The sequence below is a fragment of the Lissotriton vulgaris genome, chromosome 1_1, assembly GCF_964263255.1.
Source record: "Lissotriton vulgaris chromosome 1_1, aLisVul1.2, whole genome shotgun sequence".
NCBI classification, from domain to species: domain Eukaryota; kingdom Metazoa; phylum Chordata; class Amphibia; order Caudata; family Salamandridae; genus Lissotriton; species Lissotriton vulgaris.
In genome coordinates this window covers 447,153,122-447,172,407 of record NC_141685.1, presented here as the reverse complement: position 1 = coordinate 447,172,407, position 19,286 = coordinate 447,153,122, and the positions used below count along the sequence as shown (strand labels likewise).

At 45.8% G+C, this 19,286-nt stretch overlaps 1 protein-coding gene across 11 annotated transcripts in view; it reads left to right on the top strand.

Moving 5' to 3' along the window:
* The window catches only part of DOCK7 (dedicator of cytokinesis 7), an 864,306-nt gene that overhangs the window by 464,805 nt on the left and 380,215 nt on the right, over window positions 1-19,286 (top strand). For all 11 annotated transcript variants that reach the window (XM_086953476.1, XM_086953469.1, XM_086953439.1 and 8 more), the window contains one exon: window positions 14,595-14,696. In XM_086953476.1, coding sequence (XP_086809602.1) covers window positions 14,595-14,696 — 102 coding nt within the window. The remainder of the gene's footprint in view (window positions 1-14,594; window positions 14,697-19,286) is intronic.

Below are 19,286 nucleotides of genomic sequence, written 5' to 3'. Positions count from 1 at the left end.
CCATCTAGTGTTGAACTCAGATGTGTGCAACTTGTTTTTCTCTGAAGAAGTCTTTCAGTCACGAGTTATAGTGACTCCACCTCATTGTGCGTCCTCGTCAGCAGCACAGAAAACACCTTTGGCGCCAAAGCACCCACGGCTACGTCCTCCATTAACTTGGAGGAATTGGAACAACTAATCCTCTAGCTCCTCCAAAATTAACTTGATGCCCGCCAAAAGCACATCTTGAGCCACCCCCTGACTGGTCGGATCTTTCGCAGCCACCACTGTAGCCAAAGGACTCCCTTCCTTCCAGGAGGAAACTGACTTTCAAGAAAGCTCTTGACATGCCAATGGAGCAAAAAGTGAAAATATGTCAAGACAAAGGCACTAGTGCCCTGCCACCCCTCCCTTGCCGTCAACCGCATCATCTCTACCCTCCTTATCGTCTGTCTTTCTCTTCACCTCTTCTCCGCCCCGCTTCACACCTACCACTTGCTGACCCTGTACCTCTCTCACCACATGGATCTCCTCACTCTGGCTTTGGGAGAGACATTCCAGGATCCTCACACAATCCTTATGATACAACTTTCGAACCACAACCACATGAAGACTAGTGGGATGGCTATAATGTAGATATTCCTGGGGACACTGACTCCGAACTTTATCCTGCAAAATTATCCCCACCAGACAAAACCACCTGGTACCACAAGTTGCTCCTCAACCTACTTCCAGAGTGTATGACAATCCTTAAGGAAGCATGTACTCATACAGTAAGAGCCTGCTATGCAGTCAGATGAAGAGAAGTGTGCGCCACTGTATTCCCAGGTACATCTACTCTCTTAAAGCAGCAGTTCAAAACCTTGTCTGTTACCTAATCCACTTATAAAAGTCAGGCCTTGCTTTTGCCTCCATCAGACTTCATTTAGCCGCACTTGTTTGCTTACCTTCAGAACAGGGAACACACTTCTTTGTTCAGAGCAGTCAGCCCCGCGCCGTGAGAGGTCCCGGTCCGGTGGTGGTTATGGAACCAGGATTGTGTAAAAAGCAGATCCCTCTCCCTTCCTTAACTGGAGTTCACAGTGGTGACAGATGCATCACTTCTGCCGTGGGGGCCCACATGGGAGAGGCAGAGATCAGAGGTCTCTGGTCTCTGGTGGAGTCCCGGCTTCACATCAACCTTCTGGAGCTTTGTGCGATTCATTTTGCACTGAAGGCATTCCTTCCCTCTGTCCTGGGAAGAGTAGTGCAGGTGTCCACGGACAACACCACCGCCATATGGTACTGCTACAATCAGGGCGGGGTGGGGTTGTGGGCCCTATGTCAAGAGGCTCTTCACCTTTGAACATGGCTGGAACATCAAGGCATATCTTTGGTGGTTCAACACCTGGCAGGTTCATTCAACGCGAGGGCGGACGACTCAGCCGCAGGTACATTATGGATCACGAATGGCGTTTTCACTTGGAGGTCACGCAAGGTCTCTTTCAACAGTGGAGAGAGCCTTGGTTAGATCTGTTCGTCACCGAAGAGAACGTGCAATGTCAGCAGTTCGGTGCGTTGGAATTTCCAAGGCGGCACTCGCTCTGCGACGTTTTTCGTCGAGAGTGGAGTTGCGGTATTCTATACGCCTTTCCGCTTATACCACTTCTGCCCAGAGTGCTGAAGTAGATCAAGCACGACCGGGCCCAAGTCATTCTTGTGGCTCCTGATTGGGCACGAAGAGTCTGGTATCTCGAGCTATTGCACATGGCCATCGATCCTCCGATCAGACTGCTTCTTCTGGAGGATCTTCTGTCACAGTAGCAGGGGACGGTCCTCCACCCAAATCTGTCCAGCCTCCACCTCCTTGTGTGGAGATTGAGTGGTGACAGTTGACGGCTTTCGTCCTTCCTCCCGAAGTCTGTAATGTAATCTTGGCGGCCAGGCGGCCCTCCACTAAATCGGTATATGCCTGTACATGGAACAAATTTGTGGCATGGTGCACAGCAAAGGCTGTGGATCCCCTTTCGGTCCCTCTTTCTGAAGTTCTTTTGTTTCTTCTTTCTTTGGCCCAGCAGGTCTCTGCTCTGGGCACCCTTAAGGGCTATCTATCGGCCATTTCAGTCTTTCTTCAGCTTCCTGATCAGCCTTCTCTTTTCAAGTCCCCTATTGTAAATAGATTTCTAAAGGGCATTACTCATCTTTTTCCTACTATTCCTTTCGAAATGACCCAGTGGGACTTGAATCTGGCCTTGACTTACCTTATGTGTGCTCCTTTCGAGCCACTGCATAATTGTCCTCTCAAACTCTTGACTTTAAAAACTGCTTTTCTGGTTGCCATCAACTCTGCTCGCAGAGTGAGTGAGCTTCAGGCTCTGTCTTCGAAACCTCCTTTCCTTGTTGTTCATTCGGACAAGGTTAGAACTAGACCTTCTTTTCTCCCCAGAGTGGTTTCCTCTTTGCGCATTGGACAGACCATCACTTTGCCTACCTTCTTTCCACCCTGCATCCTTCAAAGGAGGAAGAGAGGCTCCACCGTCTGGATCCAAAACGTGCATTATCCTTCTATCTGGATTGCACAAAGCAATTCCGGGTGGATGACCAGCTCTTTGTTGGCTATGTGGGTGCCAAGAAAGGTTGGGGCATGCACAAATGGACCATCTCTCGGTGGGTCATTCTTTGCATCAAAATCTGTTATTCCTTGGCAAAGAAGGATCTCCAGTGGGATTGCACGCCCATTCTACCAGGGCTACGGCAGCCTCTACTACTCAGTGACATCTGCCTGGCAGCCACGTGGCCATCCCTGCACACGTTCAAGAAAAACTACTGCTTGGATAGCCAAGTCCGGAGAGACGGCTTCTTTGGCTGTTCAGTTCTCCAGGACTTTCTGGTATGAACTTAGTTTGCAGACCCACCTCTGGGGTTGGTATTGCTGGGGAATCTATTCTAAGGTAAAGAATCTATAACTAATAGTCTCTTTCAGATGAACAAGTTACTTACCTTCGGTAACAATATATCTGTAAGAGACATATATTGGTTATAGATTCCTTACCGCCCCACCCATCCTCCCCATTCTGCGAACTGACTTCTAGGGTTAGGGACTCCTTTTTAAGGCCCTAGTTTTATGCACCAGTGTTCAGTGTCTTGCATGGCTCTGCGCTTCTGGCGTGGAATGTCGTGTAAAGAACTGACGTCTGCACTCGAGGGCAGCGTCTAAGTAGATACCGCATAGTCATCCCGGCGATCACGACGCAGCCGCCGGCGAACGCGGAGTCGACCGGCGCCACCTACCGTCGTGCAGGGGTACTGCTATAAAAAAAAATTCTCCTGATCCAGTCTGATGCCGGGGTGTAATTCTAAAGTAAAGAATTTGTAACTAATATATGTCTCTTACAGATGTATTGTTACCAAAGGTAAGTAACTTGTTCATCTGAGTAGGCATTGTCTGTTAGTGGTGTTTCCTCCCCAAGGTGATGCAGAGCATCTAGGGTCTGTGGGGAGAACCCTGGCTAGTCCTGTTCACCAACCGCCAGGAAATAATTTGCTCCAAAGCATTCACCAGGAGACGAATGTAGGCTCAGAAGTGCTGAAGGATTCCTTTATGCTTTGCCACCACTGCCTATTTGCCTCTGGAACAGAAGATCGGGAAGGACTGAGGCCAGGTGATCTTGCTTTCCCCAGACGTGTCTAGAAGAGTGTGGTACCTAGAGCTGCTTAAACTCGAGCAGTTGTCCTATGATAACAGTTAGCACTTTGGAAGAACCTCCACTCTCAGCAACAGGACAAGGTCTTGCACCCTGATCTCAACAACCTACATCTCTATGCGTGGGGACTGGATGGTGGCAGTTAAATGTGTTTCAATCAATCAATCATAGCATTTGTAACGCACACTACTTACCCGTGAGGGTCTCAAGACGCTGGGGGTGCTGCTACTGCTCAAAGAGCCAGGTCTTGAGGCGTCTTCTGAAGGACAGCAGGTCTTGGGTCTGCCGTAGGTGGATGGGGAGGGTGTGCCAGATCTGCCGCCGGAGGTCGCTCTTTGGATGCGGGGGACTGTGGCCAGGGCGAGGTCAGCGGAGCGGAGCTGGCGGGTGGGGTGTAGAAGCTGAGTTAGCTGTTGAGGTACGCTGGTCCGGTGTTGTGGAGTGCCTTGTGTGCGTGGGTGAGGAGCTTGAAGGTTATCCTCTTGTTGATGGGGCGCCAGTGCTGGTCTCTAAGGTGGGGTGTGATGTGGCTGCAGCGAGGGATGACGAGTATCAGGTGTGCAGAGGAGTTCTGGATGCGTTAAAGCCGTTTCAGGAGTTTGGTCGAGGCTCCTGCGTAGAGGGTGTTTCAGTAGTCCAACCTGCTGCTGACGAGGGCCTGGGTAACCGTTCTTCTTGTTTCGGTGGGGATCCACCTGTAGATCTTGCGGAGCATGCGCAGGGTGTTGAAGCAGGAGGAAGAGACGGCGTTGACCTGCTTGGTCATGGAGAGGGTGGGGTCGAGGATGACCCCTAGGTTGCGTGCGTGGTTGTGGGTGTTGGAGCTGTGCCCAGTGCGGTAGGCCCCAGGAGTCGTTCCAGGCCGAAGGGGTGGGTCCGATGATGAGGAGCTCCGTCTTGTCCGAGTACAGCTTCAGACGGCTGTTCCTCATCCATTCGGCGCCGGCCTTCATTCCTTCGAGGAGATTGGTTTTGGCTGTGTGGGGGTCCTTGGTGAGGGAGAGGATCAGCTGGGTGTCGTCGGCGTAGGAGATGATGTTGAGGTCGTGCAGTCAGGCGACGTGGGAGAGATGTGCCATGTAGATGTTGAACAGCGTTGGGCTGAGGGATGAGCCCTGGGGTACGCCGCAGATGATCTCAGTGGCTTCGGAGCGGAAGGGGGGAGGCGGACGCTCTGTGTTCGACCAGCGAAGAAGGAGGTGGTCCAGTCCAGGGCCTTCTCTTGGAGCCCGGCGTTGTGGAGGCGTGTTCGTAGTGTGCAATGGCAGACCGTGTCGAAGGCGGCTGACAGGTCCAGGAGGATGAGGGCCGCGGTTTCTCCGTTGTCTAGCAGGGTCCTGATGTCATCGGTGGCGTTGATGAGGACAGTCTCGGTGCTGTGGTTGGTGCGGAACCCAGACTGGGATGGATACAAGAACCTGTTCTCCTCGAGGTAGCTGGTCAGTTGTTTGTTGACGGTCTTCTCGATGACCTTCACTGGGAACGGGAGCAAGGAGATGGGCCTGAAGTTCTTGAGGTCCTTGGGTTTCTTGAGTAAGGCGTTAATCTCTGCGTGCTTCCAGCTCTCCGGGAAGGTTGCTGTCTCGGAGGAGGTGTTGATGGTTTTTCGGAGATGGGGTGCGATGGCGGTGCTTGCTTTGTTGAAGATGTGGTGTGGGCAAGGGTCTGGCGGAGATCCTGAGTGGATGGTCTTCATGATCTTGATGGTGTCGTCTTTGTCGTTGTTGATGTTGGTCCAGGACAGAAGGAGGTTTGTGCGGATGGTGGTTGTGGGGGCAGGGGTCTCCGTGGTAGTTGTGGTGGTTGTGTTGTTGAAGCTGTTGTGGATGTCTGCCATCTTACGGTGGAAGAAGGTGGCCAGCAAGTCACACAGGTCTTGCCAAGGTGGGATGTCGTTGGTGTTGGAGCTGGGGTTGGAGAGTTCCTTCACCATGATGAAGAGCTCTTTGCTGTTGGGTGCGTTGTTGTCTAGGCGGTCTTTGGAGGGGGCCCTTTTGACTGATCTGATCAGGTGATGGTGTCTGCGGGTGACGTTCTTGTGGGCTGCATAGCTGTCCGGTGTTTGTTCACGGAGCCTGTTCTTCTCCAGCTTTCGCAGGTTTGCTTGGAGGCCTGGAGGTCCTCAGTGAACCAGCTCGCTTTCTTGCTGGTGTGACTGTTGGAGGGCTTCTTGAACGGGCGAGGGTGGTGGCGCAGTCCTCGATCCACTGTCTGAGGTTGCATATGGCAGTGTCAGCGGCGGTGGGCTCGGGTGGTGGACTCTGGGTGAGGGTGGTGGATAGCTGGTCTTCGGTGACTTTGCTCCAGCGGCAACGAGGCATCTGTTGGGAACGGTGGTCCGTGGTGCGTTTCTGGAAGGTGAAGTGGATGCAGCGATTGTCGGTCCAGTGGAGTTCGGTGGTATGGTTGAAGGAGATGTGGGGGCTTCCGGAGAAGATGGGGTTAAGCGTGTAGCCGGCTGAGTGGGCGGTGTTGTGACGAGTTGTCTGAGTCCGAGGTTGGCTAGGTTGTCGATCAGGGTGGTGGAGTTGGTGTCGTTGTTCTCGAGGTGGAAGTTTAGATCCCCGAGGAGGATGTAGTCCGTGGAGGCAAGGGCGTGTGTGCTGATGAAGTCGGCAATGGAGTCGCTGAACTGTAGTTTGGGGTCTGGGGGTTCTGTAGACAAGGGTTCCTCTGAGGGTGGTGTTGGGGTCGGTGTGGATCTGGGAGTGCAGGTGTTCCTCAGTGCGAGGGAGTCGGCGGTGCTGGTCAAGACTTTGAGGGTGTTACTGTGGACGATGGTGATTGCTCCTCAGTTGGTGCGGTCCCTGCTGGTGATCTTGTAGCCTTCCGGGATGGCTATGGCGATGTCTGGTGCCGAGGAGGGGTTTATCCAGGTTTCCTTCAGGAAGGGGTGGTTGTGTCGAGTAGGTCCCAGAGTTCAATGGCGTCTTTGCAGGCGGAGCGGTTGTTGAGAAGGATGCAATTGAGGTAGTTGGGTTCTTTCCTGGTCGGTGGGTTGGCGGGTCGGATGCTGGTGTAGCTGTAGATCCGTGCAAAGATGTGAACCTAGAGGGTCTCTAGGGTCATCCCTTGTTGGGCACACTTGCCGTTCTCTTTCTAGGAAGAAAAGATTTCCATTCCGTTATGTTAGATGTTAAACAGCAAATTTATTGGTTTTTGGCGTTTTTGTTAACTTTCCATGATATTTGTACTTTTTTCAACAATTTATAATACAGGCAATGTCATTCTGTCTTGTCCTATCCAATGCATTTCGGGCATTAAGAAGTCATGCCCTTCATCAGGGAAATAGACACTGTAAGAACGAAAATGAGGTAACGTTACTTCTAATACTGAAATCAATTCAATTGCATTAAATCACATCTGTGCATAAACATATGGTGATACAAACTGTGAAACATGTGGGTGTTGTGTGCGAAAAGAAGGTAATGGGGACCAGTTACTTACATGCCTTTCTTCATGTAATTATTAAATCTGAAAACAAAATATAAAGAATACTGTCAGGCTGGCTGTATTGCAAAGGTTTGAACTGAACTAAAAACGGAGGTTTGTACACGGGTCAAAAGACGCGTGTATGACACAGTAAACTGACCTGATAAGAGAATCGGTATAGCGTTGTTGCCATTGTACGTCTCACGTAGCGACGGCTGCGGAGGAATCCGGCCGCGCTTTTCTTGTTTGAAAAAAGTTTAAACAAAGTTGCGATCATGTGAGAAGTCACGTGGTAGTAACAAGTAATGAAAGACTACCGCGTTGTGGCGCCCCGGCCGGGGAGTTATTAATCTGTCCCCATAGTTCTTTCCAAGCTCCAACGAGCCACAAGACACTAGATTTATTTGAAAATTTAGTAAGACAAGACCTACTAAAGTTGAAACACACCAAACCAAAAAAAAGGAACATCACACAAAAAGACCTGGACACACTACACAGAATGGCTAATGATAACAGTATCATTTTCACCAAAGCTGACAAAGGGGGAGCCATCGTTATTATGAACACAGAGATGTACAATTTGAACGTGATGGAACACATTTCAGACACCCAAACCTATACAATCCTTAACCAAAATCCCACGTTGGAATATTCTAAAATTCTCAAAACTATTATTGATGAAGCTCATAAACAAGGTACCATCACGGACAGAACAAAACATTTCTTAACAACATTGAACCCCAAAAGTCCAACATTAAGGATGGTTCCCAAAATTCACAAAAATCTCCATGATCCACCAATGCGACCCATAGTATCCACTATAGGTAGCCTGCACGAACCCATTGGCCAACTCATTGACAAATATTTGCAAAAGCCAGTACAATCCATGCAAACCTATGTTAAAGACACTACGCAATTTCTACAGAAGTTACAAGAGATATCAGTGAACCATACAGACAAAATAATTTTATGTACAGCTGATGTACGTAGCCTGTACACGAGCATTCCCCACGACATGGGCATAGAAGCTATGGAAAATGCCCTTTTGAACTCGGATCTTGACATAGATTTCCAAACATTTCTTATGGAACTTATGCACTTTATCCTTTACCACAGTTACTTCAAAGTCGACCAATCTTGGTATCAACTCACGGGCATGGCAATGGGCAATTCGGTGGCACCCGTGTATGCCAATATATTCATGCAATGGTATGAACAACAACACATCTTCTCTAAACCAGAATGGACAGAGAACCTTAAAATGATAGTAAGGTATATTGATGACCTTTTCATCATCTGGACCAACACCAAGGAAGCGCTTAACACACAATTGATGAAATTCAATGACATTGATCAAAGGATTCAATTGACATGGGATATATCGGACACTGAGGTCAATTTTCTAGATGTCAAGATCACAATTTCCACTGAAGGATTCAAAACGGACCTATATGTAAAACCAACCGATAGGAACAATATGCTTCTATTCACAAGTTTCCATGAACCTAACCTTATCAAGAACCTACCATTCTCGCAAATGGCCAGAGTTAAAAGAATAACCTCGGATGAACAAATCTTACAAATCAGACTCAAACAAATGACCAAGAAATTTACCTCAAGAGGTTACCCACCAACCCTAGTGGAAGAATCCAAAACCAGAATAGAAAATACAGACAGATCTAAACTTCTAACTCTTAAAGAAAAAACTGAGCAAACACGTATTGTGGCTGTATCCAAATACTCTACCGTCAGCAAAAAATATAAACAAACCATTCTGAGACACTGGCCAATTTTGAACATGGAACCGGATTTTAAACAATCTTTTAGCGCAACACCCATCTTTGCCTTCACCAGAGCTAAGAACATGGGGGAAATCCTTCGGAATAAACTTCCTGATACCACCACATACTCAGGTACCAAACCCTGTCTGAACTGTGGCAGTTGCAACAATATTATCACAGGCAACACAATCTGTCAACCCACACAAGGTTATCCCATCAAACTAAAAGTAAATGGCTCATGTGAATCGATCAACTTGATCTACGGAATCAGATGCCCATGTGGGAAAATGTACGTGGGCAAAACAGAGCGTCGCATTAAGACACGCCTAATTGAACACAAATCAAACATCCGTTTGAAAAACATCAAATCAGCTTTATCAGCACACTTTGTTGAAGCGCAACACAATGCTTCCCAAATCAAGTACATTATCCTTGAGACTGTCCAGAAGATAGAGGGAAGAGACAACACAAATTTTTTACTGAGAAGAGAGAACTACTGGATTTATAAACTTTCTACCCAAAAACCATTGGGTCTCAATGAAAGAATTGAATTTTCATGCTATCTGTAAAATTATTTGCTCTGCAGACTGCTGCTTGTGTATACTGCTGTATGTTCGTGATAATTTGATATCTGTATACACACACCCCACCAGCCATCACAATCCCTCACATACCCTGTAGCACAACCCGTAATTGTGTCGACCCTTACCCCAGTACTCTAGAGTTCGTGACTCCTATTGAACTCTGGCATTTATTTATTTCAATCATTCTATTACATTTTTGTCGTACGCGTTATTATCATAGCTGCACCATGATTGTAAGCTATTCTTTCCAATAGTCCATCATATATCTAAGAATCATATTAACCTGATTCTTTTGATTAGATTAATAACTCCCCGGCCGGGGCGCCACAACGCGGTAGTCTTTCATTACTTGTTACTACCACGTGACTTCTCACATGATCGCAACTTTGTTTAAACTTTTTTCAAACAAGAAAAGCGCGGCCGGATTCCTCCGCAGCCGTCGCTACGTGAGACGTACAATGGCAACAACGCTATACCGATTCTCTTATCAGGTCAGTTTACCGTGTCATACACGCGTCTTTTGACCCGTGTACAAACCTCCGTTTTTCGTTCCGTTCAAACCTTTGCAATACAGCCAGCCTGACAGTATTCTTTATATTTTGTTTTCAGATTTAATAATTACATGAAGAAAGGCATGTAAGTAACTGGTCCCCATTACCTTCTTTTCGCACACAACACCCACATGTTTCACAGTTTGTATCACCATATGTTTATGCACAGATGTGATTTAATGCAATTGAATTGATTTCAGTATTAGAAGTAACGCTACCTCATTTTCGTTCTTACAGTGTCTATTTCCCTGATGAAGGGCATGACTTCTTAATGCCCGAAATGCATTGGATAGGACAAGACAGAATGACATTGCCTGTATTATAAATTGTTGAAAAAAGTACAAATATCATGGAAAGTTAACAAAAACGCCAAAAACCAATAAATTTGCTGTTTAACATCTAACATAACGGAATGGAAATCTTTTCTTCTTAGAAAGATAACGGCAAGTGTGCCCAACAAGGGATGACCCTAGAGACCCTCTAGGTTCACATCTTTGCACTAATTTACCCGACGCCATTGGACCCTTGGCGCCACCTTTTGGAGCACCTACAAAAATCTACTAACAACTTAAAAATTCATAAAGAACTTTTACTATAAAATCAGCTGTGCATCTATCCATCTTCAAAATTGTAGCTGTAGATCCGGCATGAGAAGGGTCCTTGTGTGTGCTTCAGGGCAGCTAGGCATCAGGTGCGTGATCGTTCGGCGTTGAGTGCTGGAGTCGTAGCGGAGTTGGGCATTGTGGCGTTTGCCGGGGCCAGGGGTTCTGGCGTGGGTGCGGTCCAGGCGCGGACGGGCGCAGACGAGCTTGCCTTAGGCGCGCCTTCGGCACACCAGCGGCGCGGCCGCGCATCGGCCGCTATTAGAAGGGGACCTGGGAGGGAGGAGCAGCTGGGAAGGGGAGCGAGCGAATGGGAGAGCGGGGGACGGGGACGCAGCGGCGGGAAAACGGGAGTGTGGAACGGCAGAAAAAAAGGGAAACAGAAGGCAAGGGGGCACAGAAGCAGAAACGAGCACAAGTACAGGGAACAATAATACAACGCAAAACAGAGCAATTGGCAAAAAAACAGTGAAACAAAGTGAAGGTCAGAAGACCAGGAGCAACCTACGGCGGGCCTCGAACTGCAGTCAGCGGGGGCAGCAGCTGAGCGCAGAGCACGGGCACAGGCAGGTGGAGCTGCACGGCGTGGGGAGCGACCTGCCTGGAAGCAGGTTCAAGGGTCGCTCCCTTCACCACGCAGCGGCCGCCATAAGAAGGGGAGGTGGGAGGGAGGGAGCAGCTGGGAGGGGAGCGGGTGAATGGGAGAGCGGGAGGGCGGGGACGCAGCGGTGGGAAAACGGGAGTGGGGAACAACGGAAAAAAGGGAAACAGAAGGCTAGGGGCACAGAGGGAAAAACGAGCACAAGTACAGGGACCAATAATACAGCACAAAACAGAGCAATTGGCAAAAAAACAGTGAAACAAAGTGAAGGTCAGAAGATTTGATTTGCTCACTTGGAAGTTACCCTTGCTGCCAAACAGCCTTCTACGAACTCTATCAAAGCTGAGTGATGTGATAAAGTAGATTGTCTTGTTTGAGAAAGTTATTTGCGCCAAGATACTCCTTGGAGTGAAAGTTGCGCGGTAGAAATGTCCCTTACATTACATTACATTACATTACATTACATTTGTTAGTTGGTGAGGATTGGTGTCCACCAAAAGGTATAAAGTCACTATTTTGTTAGGTCCAGTCAAGGGTTGTAGTACTTTAAAGCCGAGCTCCACCTTTTGTAGTAATGACACATGGTAGATGGGCTTACCATAGAGAAAATGACTGTAAGATTTAGAAGGACTAAAACACAATAAATATTGCACTCTAATTTATAGAAATAGAGTAAAAATGTAATAAAATGACACCAAAGTGACAAAAATCAATAAAGAGAAGCAGAGATGGAAATTGTGTAACAATTTAAGAAAGAATAGCACCAAAAAGCACAAAGCGCCATTTGTGGTCAGTGGTCATTGTAGACTGGGACGTTTGTGTGATTTGAGGCTGGCTGCTATGGAGCATGGGTTGCCTGTAGCAAGTGGATTAGCCCTGCGTGGGCCAGGAAGTAGGGACGTTTGAAAAAGTTTCTAAGTGCCAACCTGAAAGGAGACTATGTTGTTTTTCTGAAGAAAATTATTCTCTAGGCAGGACAAACCTGAAATTCAATCTGACGTTGAGGAACTGCTAACCAGATCATTTTGGCGGTCTTTCCCCTTGAAGCTCTAAAGCCAAAGTTTGTAAACAGTTTCCAACCTTTTTTTGGGTGCCCAAATAACTACAGGACTATTTTTCCAAGCAGTGCAGGACATCAGAGGGAGTACCGGTCCAATTGCTGTAAGAATTCTACACAGGAATGTCCTCTTCAGCTTGTTTATGTTCATGGAGCAACCCAGAGAATATCATCCTTATGATTCTTGGAGTTCTTTCTGTGCTTGGATTTCAAGTGGGAGGAATTCCAGCTTCCTCGTGTTCTTCCCATAGGTCACTGATTCCAAATGAAGCAGGTTCAGTCCACCTGGCATCCTTTCACAAGCGCTGGCATCCTTTTGCCTGCCCAGGAGTGTTCTGAGTAAGGCGAGTGTCAAATAGGACCCACCTTGCCTGTGTGTGTGAGCCACCCTAAGACACTCCTAGTTCCTCTTGGATAAATGGAGTAAAGGTTCAAAGCCCATGACCTATCCGCATTTGCAATCTTTCCTGTTTGCTTTACTACAATGGAGCCCAAAATGTCATGTGTCAGGGCATTTTTAAGATGTCCAAAGTCTTTGACGACACTAAACTTGGGGTCAAAGCTCTAGGGTGTATGAAGTGTTCCATAGGAATCCTAGTGCCCTCCCACTACTAACACTAAAATCCAGTTTGAAGCAGGATCTTTCCCCACAATAAAAGCAGAAACAGAAGACCTCTGGTAGGACATTAGCAGGGCCGCTCAGCAACCAGACAAGTGATAACACAAGAATTGTTGTAGCAGCATGTTTGGTCTTTTTGAAGGGTGCAAAATATGTACATGTGCTTCAGACAGACCTGTCATGCCTAATTTGACACTGGGGTGGCAAGAGGAGGGCCACAGGCCCCACCCTGCATATTTGATGGAGCTCAGAGGAGTCATCTCTGTCTAGTCAGGTGATCCTATTGTGTGCATCTGGGAGGAATTTCACGCCTCATTCAAGCTGAGGACTGGTTGGGAATAGCTGAACAGCTGAAGAGCTAATGCAAAATACCCCCCTGAAAGTTCAGCCTGCCACCATGAAAAAGCTTTTAGGGCCTAGTCAGTTTAGGGACATGTTAACATTCATTTTTTACATGTCCCACTTTTAAATACCATGCAAATACCTTGTAAGCTAAAAGGCACACAAAGGGGTGACTTACTAAAAGTAACATTTTTTCTGATGTTTATTACAAAATCAACTTCACCATTTAATTGGATTTTAATAATGATTAAAAACAGATTTTTATATATTTTCTAGCTGGTCCTTATTCAAAGTTGTCAGTTTTAGTATTTTAGTTTGCACTCTTGTTTTCTACAAAGGACAGTTAGGCCTGCCACAGTGAAAAAATCTTTTGGGGTCTTGTCAGTTTAGGGGCATGTTAACATTCATTTTTTACATATTGTACGTTTAAATACCATGCAAATACCTTGTGAGCTATAAGGTCCACATAGGGGTGACTTTCTAATATTTAAACAAGAGGTTTTATTTTCTTGTCAAAAAAGGTTATTTTAACAGGTAGCGCTGCAGGTTTAAACTGCAGCAGTCTGGCTACAATAGTAGGCCTTAAGTTATGTTTGTCTTGTCACACGAGTGGATTACACATCAAGTGCTGCAGTCCACAGGTGACGTTTAACTTTTCATGTCATGGGTGCGGTTTATACACAGTAAATTATGACCTTATAGGAGTATTATATGCACCAGTCAGGATTTAGCCAATGTCTACCTGTTTTAGGGGTAACACCCATACTGGGCATTGGACAGCAGTGCCCCAGTGTGTAGAATATATTGCCTCTCACCAGTCTACCACCCAGAGAAAGCCTGTGATAAGGTTCGTATTCAATGTAGCAAAAAAATCTAAACAATGTTTTCAAAAGCCTTCAGACTCCCATCATTTTACCATTAATGCTTCAGCTGGGCCCGTGTCTGGTTTTAGTTTCTAAAAAACTGCAAACCTATTGATGGTACTTGCAAGACACATGTTTACTTGACTGTCACCTGATATTTAAAATTGATTCCTCTGCATTTTGTGCTTTATTGATTTTCGTTTTTTTTTTTTAGTGAAGGTAATTCTGCCTTAGCATTGCTGTGTACATTTGTATTCATTTGTACCATTCATTATTGCTACTGTGTCTAGGTTGAACCTATAGAAACAGTTCAATAAATAATCATCTAATTAAAAACGATTACAAGTAAACCTGCTATTGGTAATATCAGTTATTTACGGGGTTATGAAACCAGAAGAGTGTGGTAAGCACTATGTAAATAAAATAATATTATCATTATTTGATGACAAACGTAAACTGATACATTATTTTCTGACTGTTGTTTGATTTACTCTCAATAGTGGATACCGATGCTACAAAATGGACGTTTGAAGACTGGTCCATTTTGCCTACCCGTTTCTTTGGAAAAACCACCACAGGCCTACTCTGTACTTTCTCCTGAGGTGAGTTGTATTCTGTGTACTAAGCAAGTGATAAATCCATAAATTCATTAGAAAACATAATTATTTGAATATTTATGCCGTTCCACTACTAACATGAAATCTAAATATTTAAATAGGTTTTGCGAGCTAGTTTTGGCATTCTAGAATCATCATGGCCCAGAACATCCAGTCACTGCTCGAGCACTAATTTCTGGACCACATGCGTGCGTTCTGTGTCTCAAATCGATTAACAGTTACAACCCCAACACTTTACATACCCAACACTTTACAATCCCAACACTTTACAATCCCAACACTTTACAATCCCAACACTTTACAATCCCAACACTTTGCAATCCCAACACTTTGCAATCCCAACACTTTGCAATCCCTACACTTTGCAATCCCTACACTTTACAATCCCAACACTTTACAATCCCAACACTTTACAATCCCAACACTTTACAATCCCAACACTTTGCAATCCCTACACTTTGCAATCCCTACACTTTGCAATCCCTACACTTTACAATCCCAACACTTTACAATCCCAACACTTTACAATCCCAACACTTTGCAATCCCTACACAATCCCAGCACTTTGCAGTCCTAACACGTTACGATTCCAACACTACACAATCCCAATGCTTCATCTTCCTTCCGGCTGCAGCTATTACATTTTCCCATCAGATCATTGAGAAGATAAGGACCCAATGTGAGAACAGACTGAGAGTACTTTTGTTGTCTCTGTTAATCAGTAACTATCAATTTGGATCAAACAGCTAACAGTAGTAGAATAGATGAGTTGCAGGATTGCTGCAGAAGCAGCCAAGAGTTGCTTTGCACTACTATCATACACATCGTGCACACACTAATACTTACAACTATGAGAATAACATTAATATTACAAGAAACCAAGGAAGAGAGCCATTTTAATTCTTTTTTCCAGCAAATTTTTTGTTTTGAGCTATGAGTGTTTTTTAGCTGAAATCTGGCTTGTCGAGGTTCTGGGACAATTGCAGCAATCCCTCCTTTCTTCACCACCTCAAATTCAAAATCAGTTCTATTTTATAGTGATTTGGCAACCTTTTTTCAATGAGTTTAAAATAATGAGACATTGTGGTAATAGCTCTTGTCTTGGCACCTCTTTAGATGCAACACTAGATTATCAGTGTATTAAACATACCACTCACAGGTGTGGTTCCTGAGAAAATACCTGACTCTATAAATAACATGGATCTCTAATCTTCACAGTGGGTATACAGCAAGGAAGAAAGCTCAAAAAGAGCTAAAACATCCTGCATTTTTACAAAATGTTGCAGTAAATCAGCACATTCTTCTGGAACTTGAGACACTAGTATCACCCTATCACTCTATTGAAAAGACGACTTTCTGGACCCAAAACTAGTGTTCTAAGATCAGTATGTGAAAAAGACGAAAGAACTAGTCAAATTAGTTGAGAAATGTCTACTCAGTAAAAAAAATATAAATGGAGAACGCACTAAAATTAGTCCAAATGAAGAATGCAGACTTGGAAATCTGCTCCTCTGTGAAATGTCTGCGAGTGGCATATATGCATTGCACATGGGGCATGACGATTATTCTCTTACTGGTAGTTGTGGATGATGTAGTTCTCGACCCGACCTCAAGTACTGTAAGTACTGACTGATGCCTCATTTCCTGTTACCTTTTCTTGGTCACAGATAAGCGACTGCCACTGCTCAGATGTCTCTCCGTAGAATCTGGCAGGGCACTGTGTGTAATGTTCTGCAATGTTGGTTTGATCCTTCATCCACCTCCCTTCTCTTCAGCTGTTTAGGTCTCATTGATCTATGATTGATGATTTGAAGTCGGGATCTATGATCCCGACTTCAACTGGTCCAGAATCAGGCAGCCAGACTAATTTTTCGGCAACCCAAACATCAGCATGTCACCCCTTTGCTGAAAACTTTACACTGGCTCCCAGTTGCACAGCGGTGTGTTTTTAAAATGGCCTGCATCATTTTCAAATCCCTGTTTTCATGCGCTCCTGCCTTTATTTCTTCCTGTTTACTTGCCTATGTCCCTTCCCGTCACCTTAGATCCTCGGCCCACAACCTTCTGATCACCCCTAGGTTTAACCGCAAGAAACATGGAGGAGCTTGCTTCTCCTTCCTTGCTCCGGCTACCTGGAATTCCCTCCCTCTTGCCATTCGTCTGTCTACCGATTATCGTTGCTTTCGAACCTCTTTAAAAACTTACCTGTTCCATTTGGCGCATGGCTAACTGCCCGGCCCCTGAGTGTTCTCCTCCCACCCGGTCTCGAGCGCCAAGAAACCAATTGGTGTATGTGCGCGGTACCAAATCTTTTTTAATAATAATAATTTAATAATAATAATTGATGAATGTATTTAATGTTGTCATTCTTAAAGCACAGCATTAAACTCAGTGGCACAATGGTGCTGGAACAGTGTAACAACGTTGGCGCAGGATGACATGATACTAAAATAAGCCATCCCACCAACAGCTAAACTCATGGGCTGCTACTAGCGTACCTAGCCCTTACACTACTTTGCCAGGATTAATCATTAGTTATATAAGCCAAAATGGGAGACAGGCCAGTACGGCAGCCTCATTAATGCACTTAAACACACACCACCCAGAAAGATCCTTACCCTGCCAAGTGATCAGGACACCACAGCTGCCACAGCCCGATAGCCAGCCTTAGTATTTGCCACTGTAGCATAAGGTAGAACTAGAACTTACCAGGTCTTTAAACTCTTCCCATAGTCTATTTATAAAAAAAGGTTTGGGAGTTACAGAAGGTACATCCCTATGAAATCGGGGTATCCACTCACAAACTGCCACACCTAAGTGACCTAGTGAGCTAGTGGTACGAAGCAACACCCTATAAAAGGACGGTCTCTTCTGCATCACTGACTCTTTTGAACATAGGGCTGCGTGCACCTTATTCTAGCATCATATGTCATATGCTGATGTAAAGCAAGAGGCGAATAAACTCCGAAGTTTAAAAGAAATAGAATACTTGTCCTCATTTGTAGAACATCTGACTTGGCTTGACTGGACCGACTCTGACATTAGCTTTTCTAAAATTGGATTAATTTCTGCTGGAGAACACTCTGTTTGTAAGCAATAACGTTTTTGTGAAACCTCTTAACAAGACCGGGTCAAACTGCACACGCCACATGAATGTTTTACTTCAACTCGGTTAGAGAGATGTTCCATGCTAGAACACGTACTAGGACCAACTGGGAGGCAAGGCTGATTTGCATACAGCTTGTCTCTGTCTGAAGTGGCACAGTACACACACACAATGGGCTGGAACATGGCTCTGAGTGACTGTCAGTGGCTTAGACCTTTGTTTGTTCAACAACAAGACTCAATCCTTCTGCGAGATCCTAAGTGCAAGACAAGTAGGCGGTTCCTGGTTCTGGGCCTAGTTATAGCCAAAAAGGCATATCGCGATCCATTGGCTAACCCAACAAGGGCCACTAGTGGCGAAGTGGAGGACAGATTTGAGGGAGTGGGCCCTGGCAGAGGAAGTGCATATGCGTAACACCAGGAGGAATCACAAACTACCAGAGGTGCTTCTGGCGTGGGGAATAATGATACCAGAAATAGCGAGAGACACCACACAATCAACATAAGCAAGTGAGGAGCTGACTCCTTCTGCAGGGGGGAGGGCCCCAGGTTCCAGGGGGCAGACACAAGGAGACCCAGTATAGACGAGACGACGTACAGATCTCGAGTTACCCAGACCCGGCGGGGGGGAGGGGCTGGGTAGAGACGGGAAGGGGTTATGGGGGGCTGAGTAGGGGTGAGGGGTGTTCAGTTGCAGTTATGAGAAGGAATATGGAACGTGAAACTCCTCCACTGTCTAGACCTGTGGTCTAAATCCTGACTTGTATTGATACAAAGCCGTGCCCCACCTCGGCGGAGGTGGAAGAAATTGATGCAGATTATTGTATGTTGTCTGTTGATATGGAGGAACACCAAATAAAGAAATTTTAACAAACAAGACTCAATCCTTAGCACACTGATACTGCATCATTAGGCACATACCTGTCTGGGGTAGCTTGTGTTCCTGCTCAGAGATAACCTGTTCTTGGCAGTTCAGACTGGACTGTTCTTAATGCAGCAGGACAAGGCTGATTTGAAAACGGCTGGTCTCTGTCTAAAGTGCACAGAGGGCAAAAACAATGGACTGGAATGTTGCCCGAGTAAATGTGGCTTAAACGTTTGCAAACTCTCCACTCTACACCTTTGTCTTTTGCTTAAGTGAAGAGGTCATTAGGCCAGTAACGTGTTTACCTGATTGTAATGTATTGTGATAATACCAGAGGGACCTTGATGAGACTCCCCAAAGGGATTCCCCCAGTGCAATATGCATCCCTATCTTCATATTTTCCTGTAACTTTTACTCCTGGATATCAACTTCTGGGGTTTTGGTTCTTCCAATTACTGCAGCATCCTTCTCATAACTTTCAAACCCTATAAAATGAGAATATTTTGAGGTTAATGGAAACAACAGATGTCTTATGCAGGAAACTAGGGTTGCTTCTTGTTTATCAGTAAATTCATTTTTCTGATTTTCTCTGTTTTTACTTGACC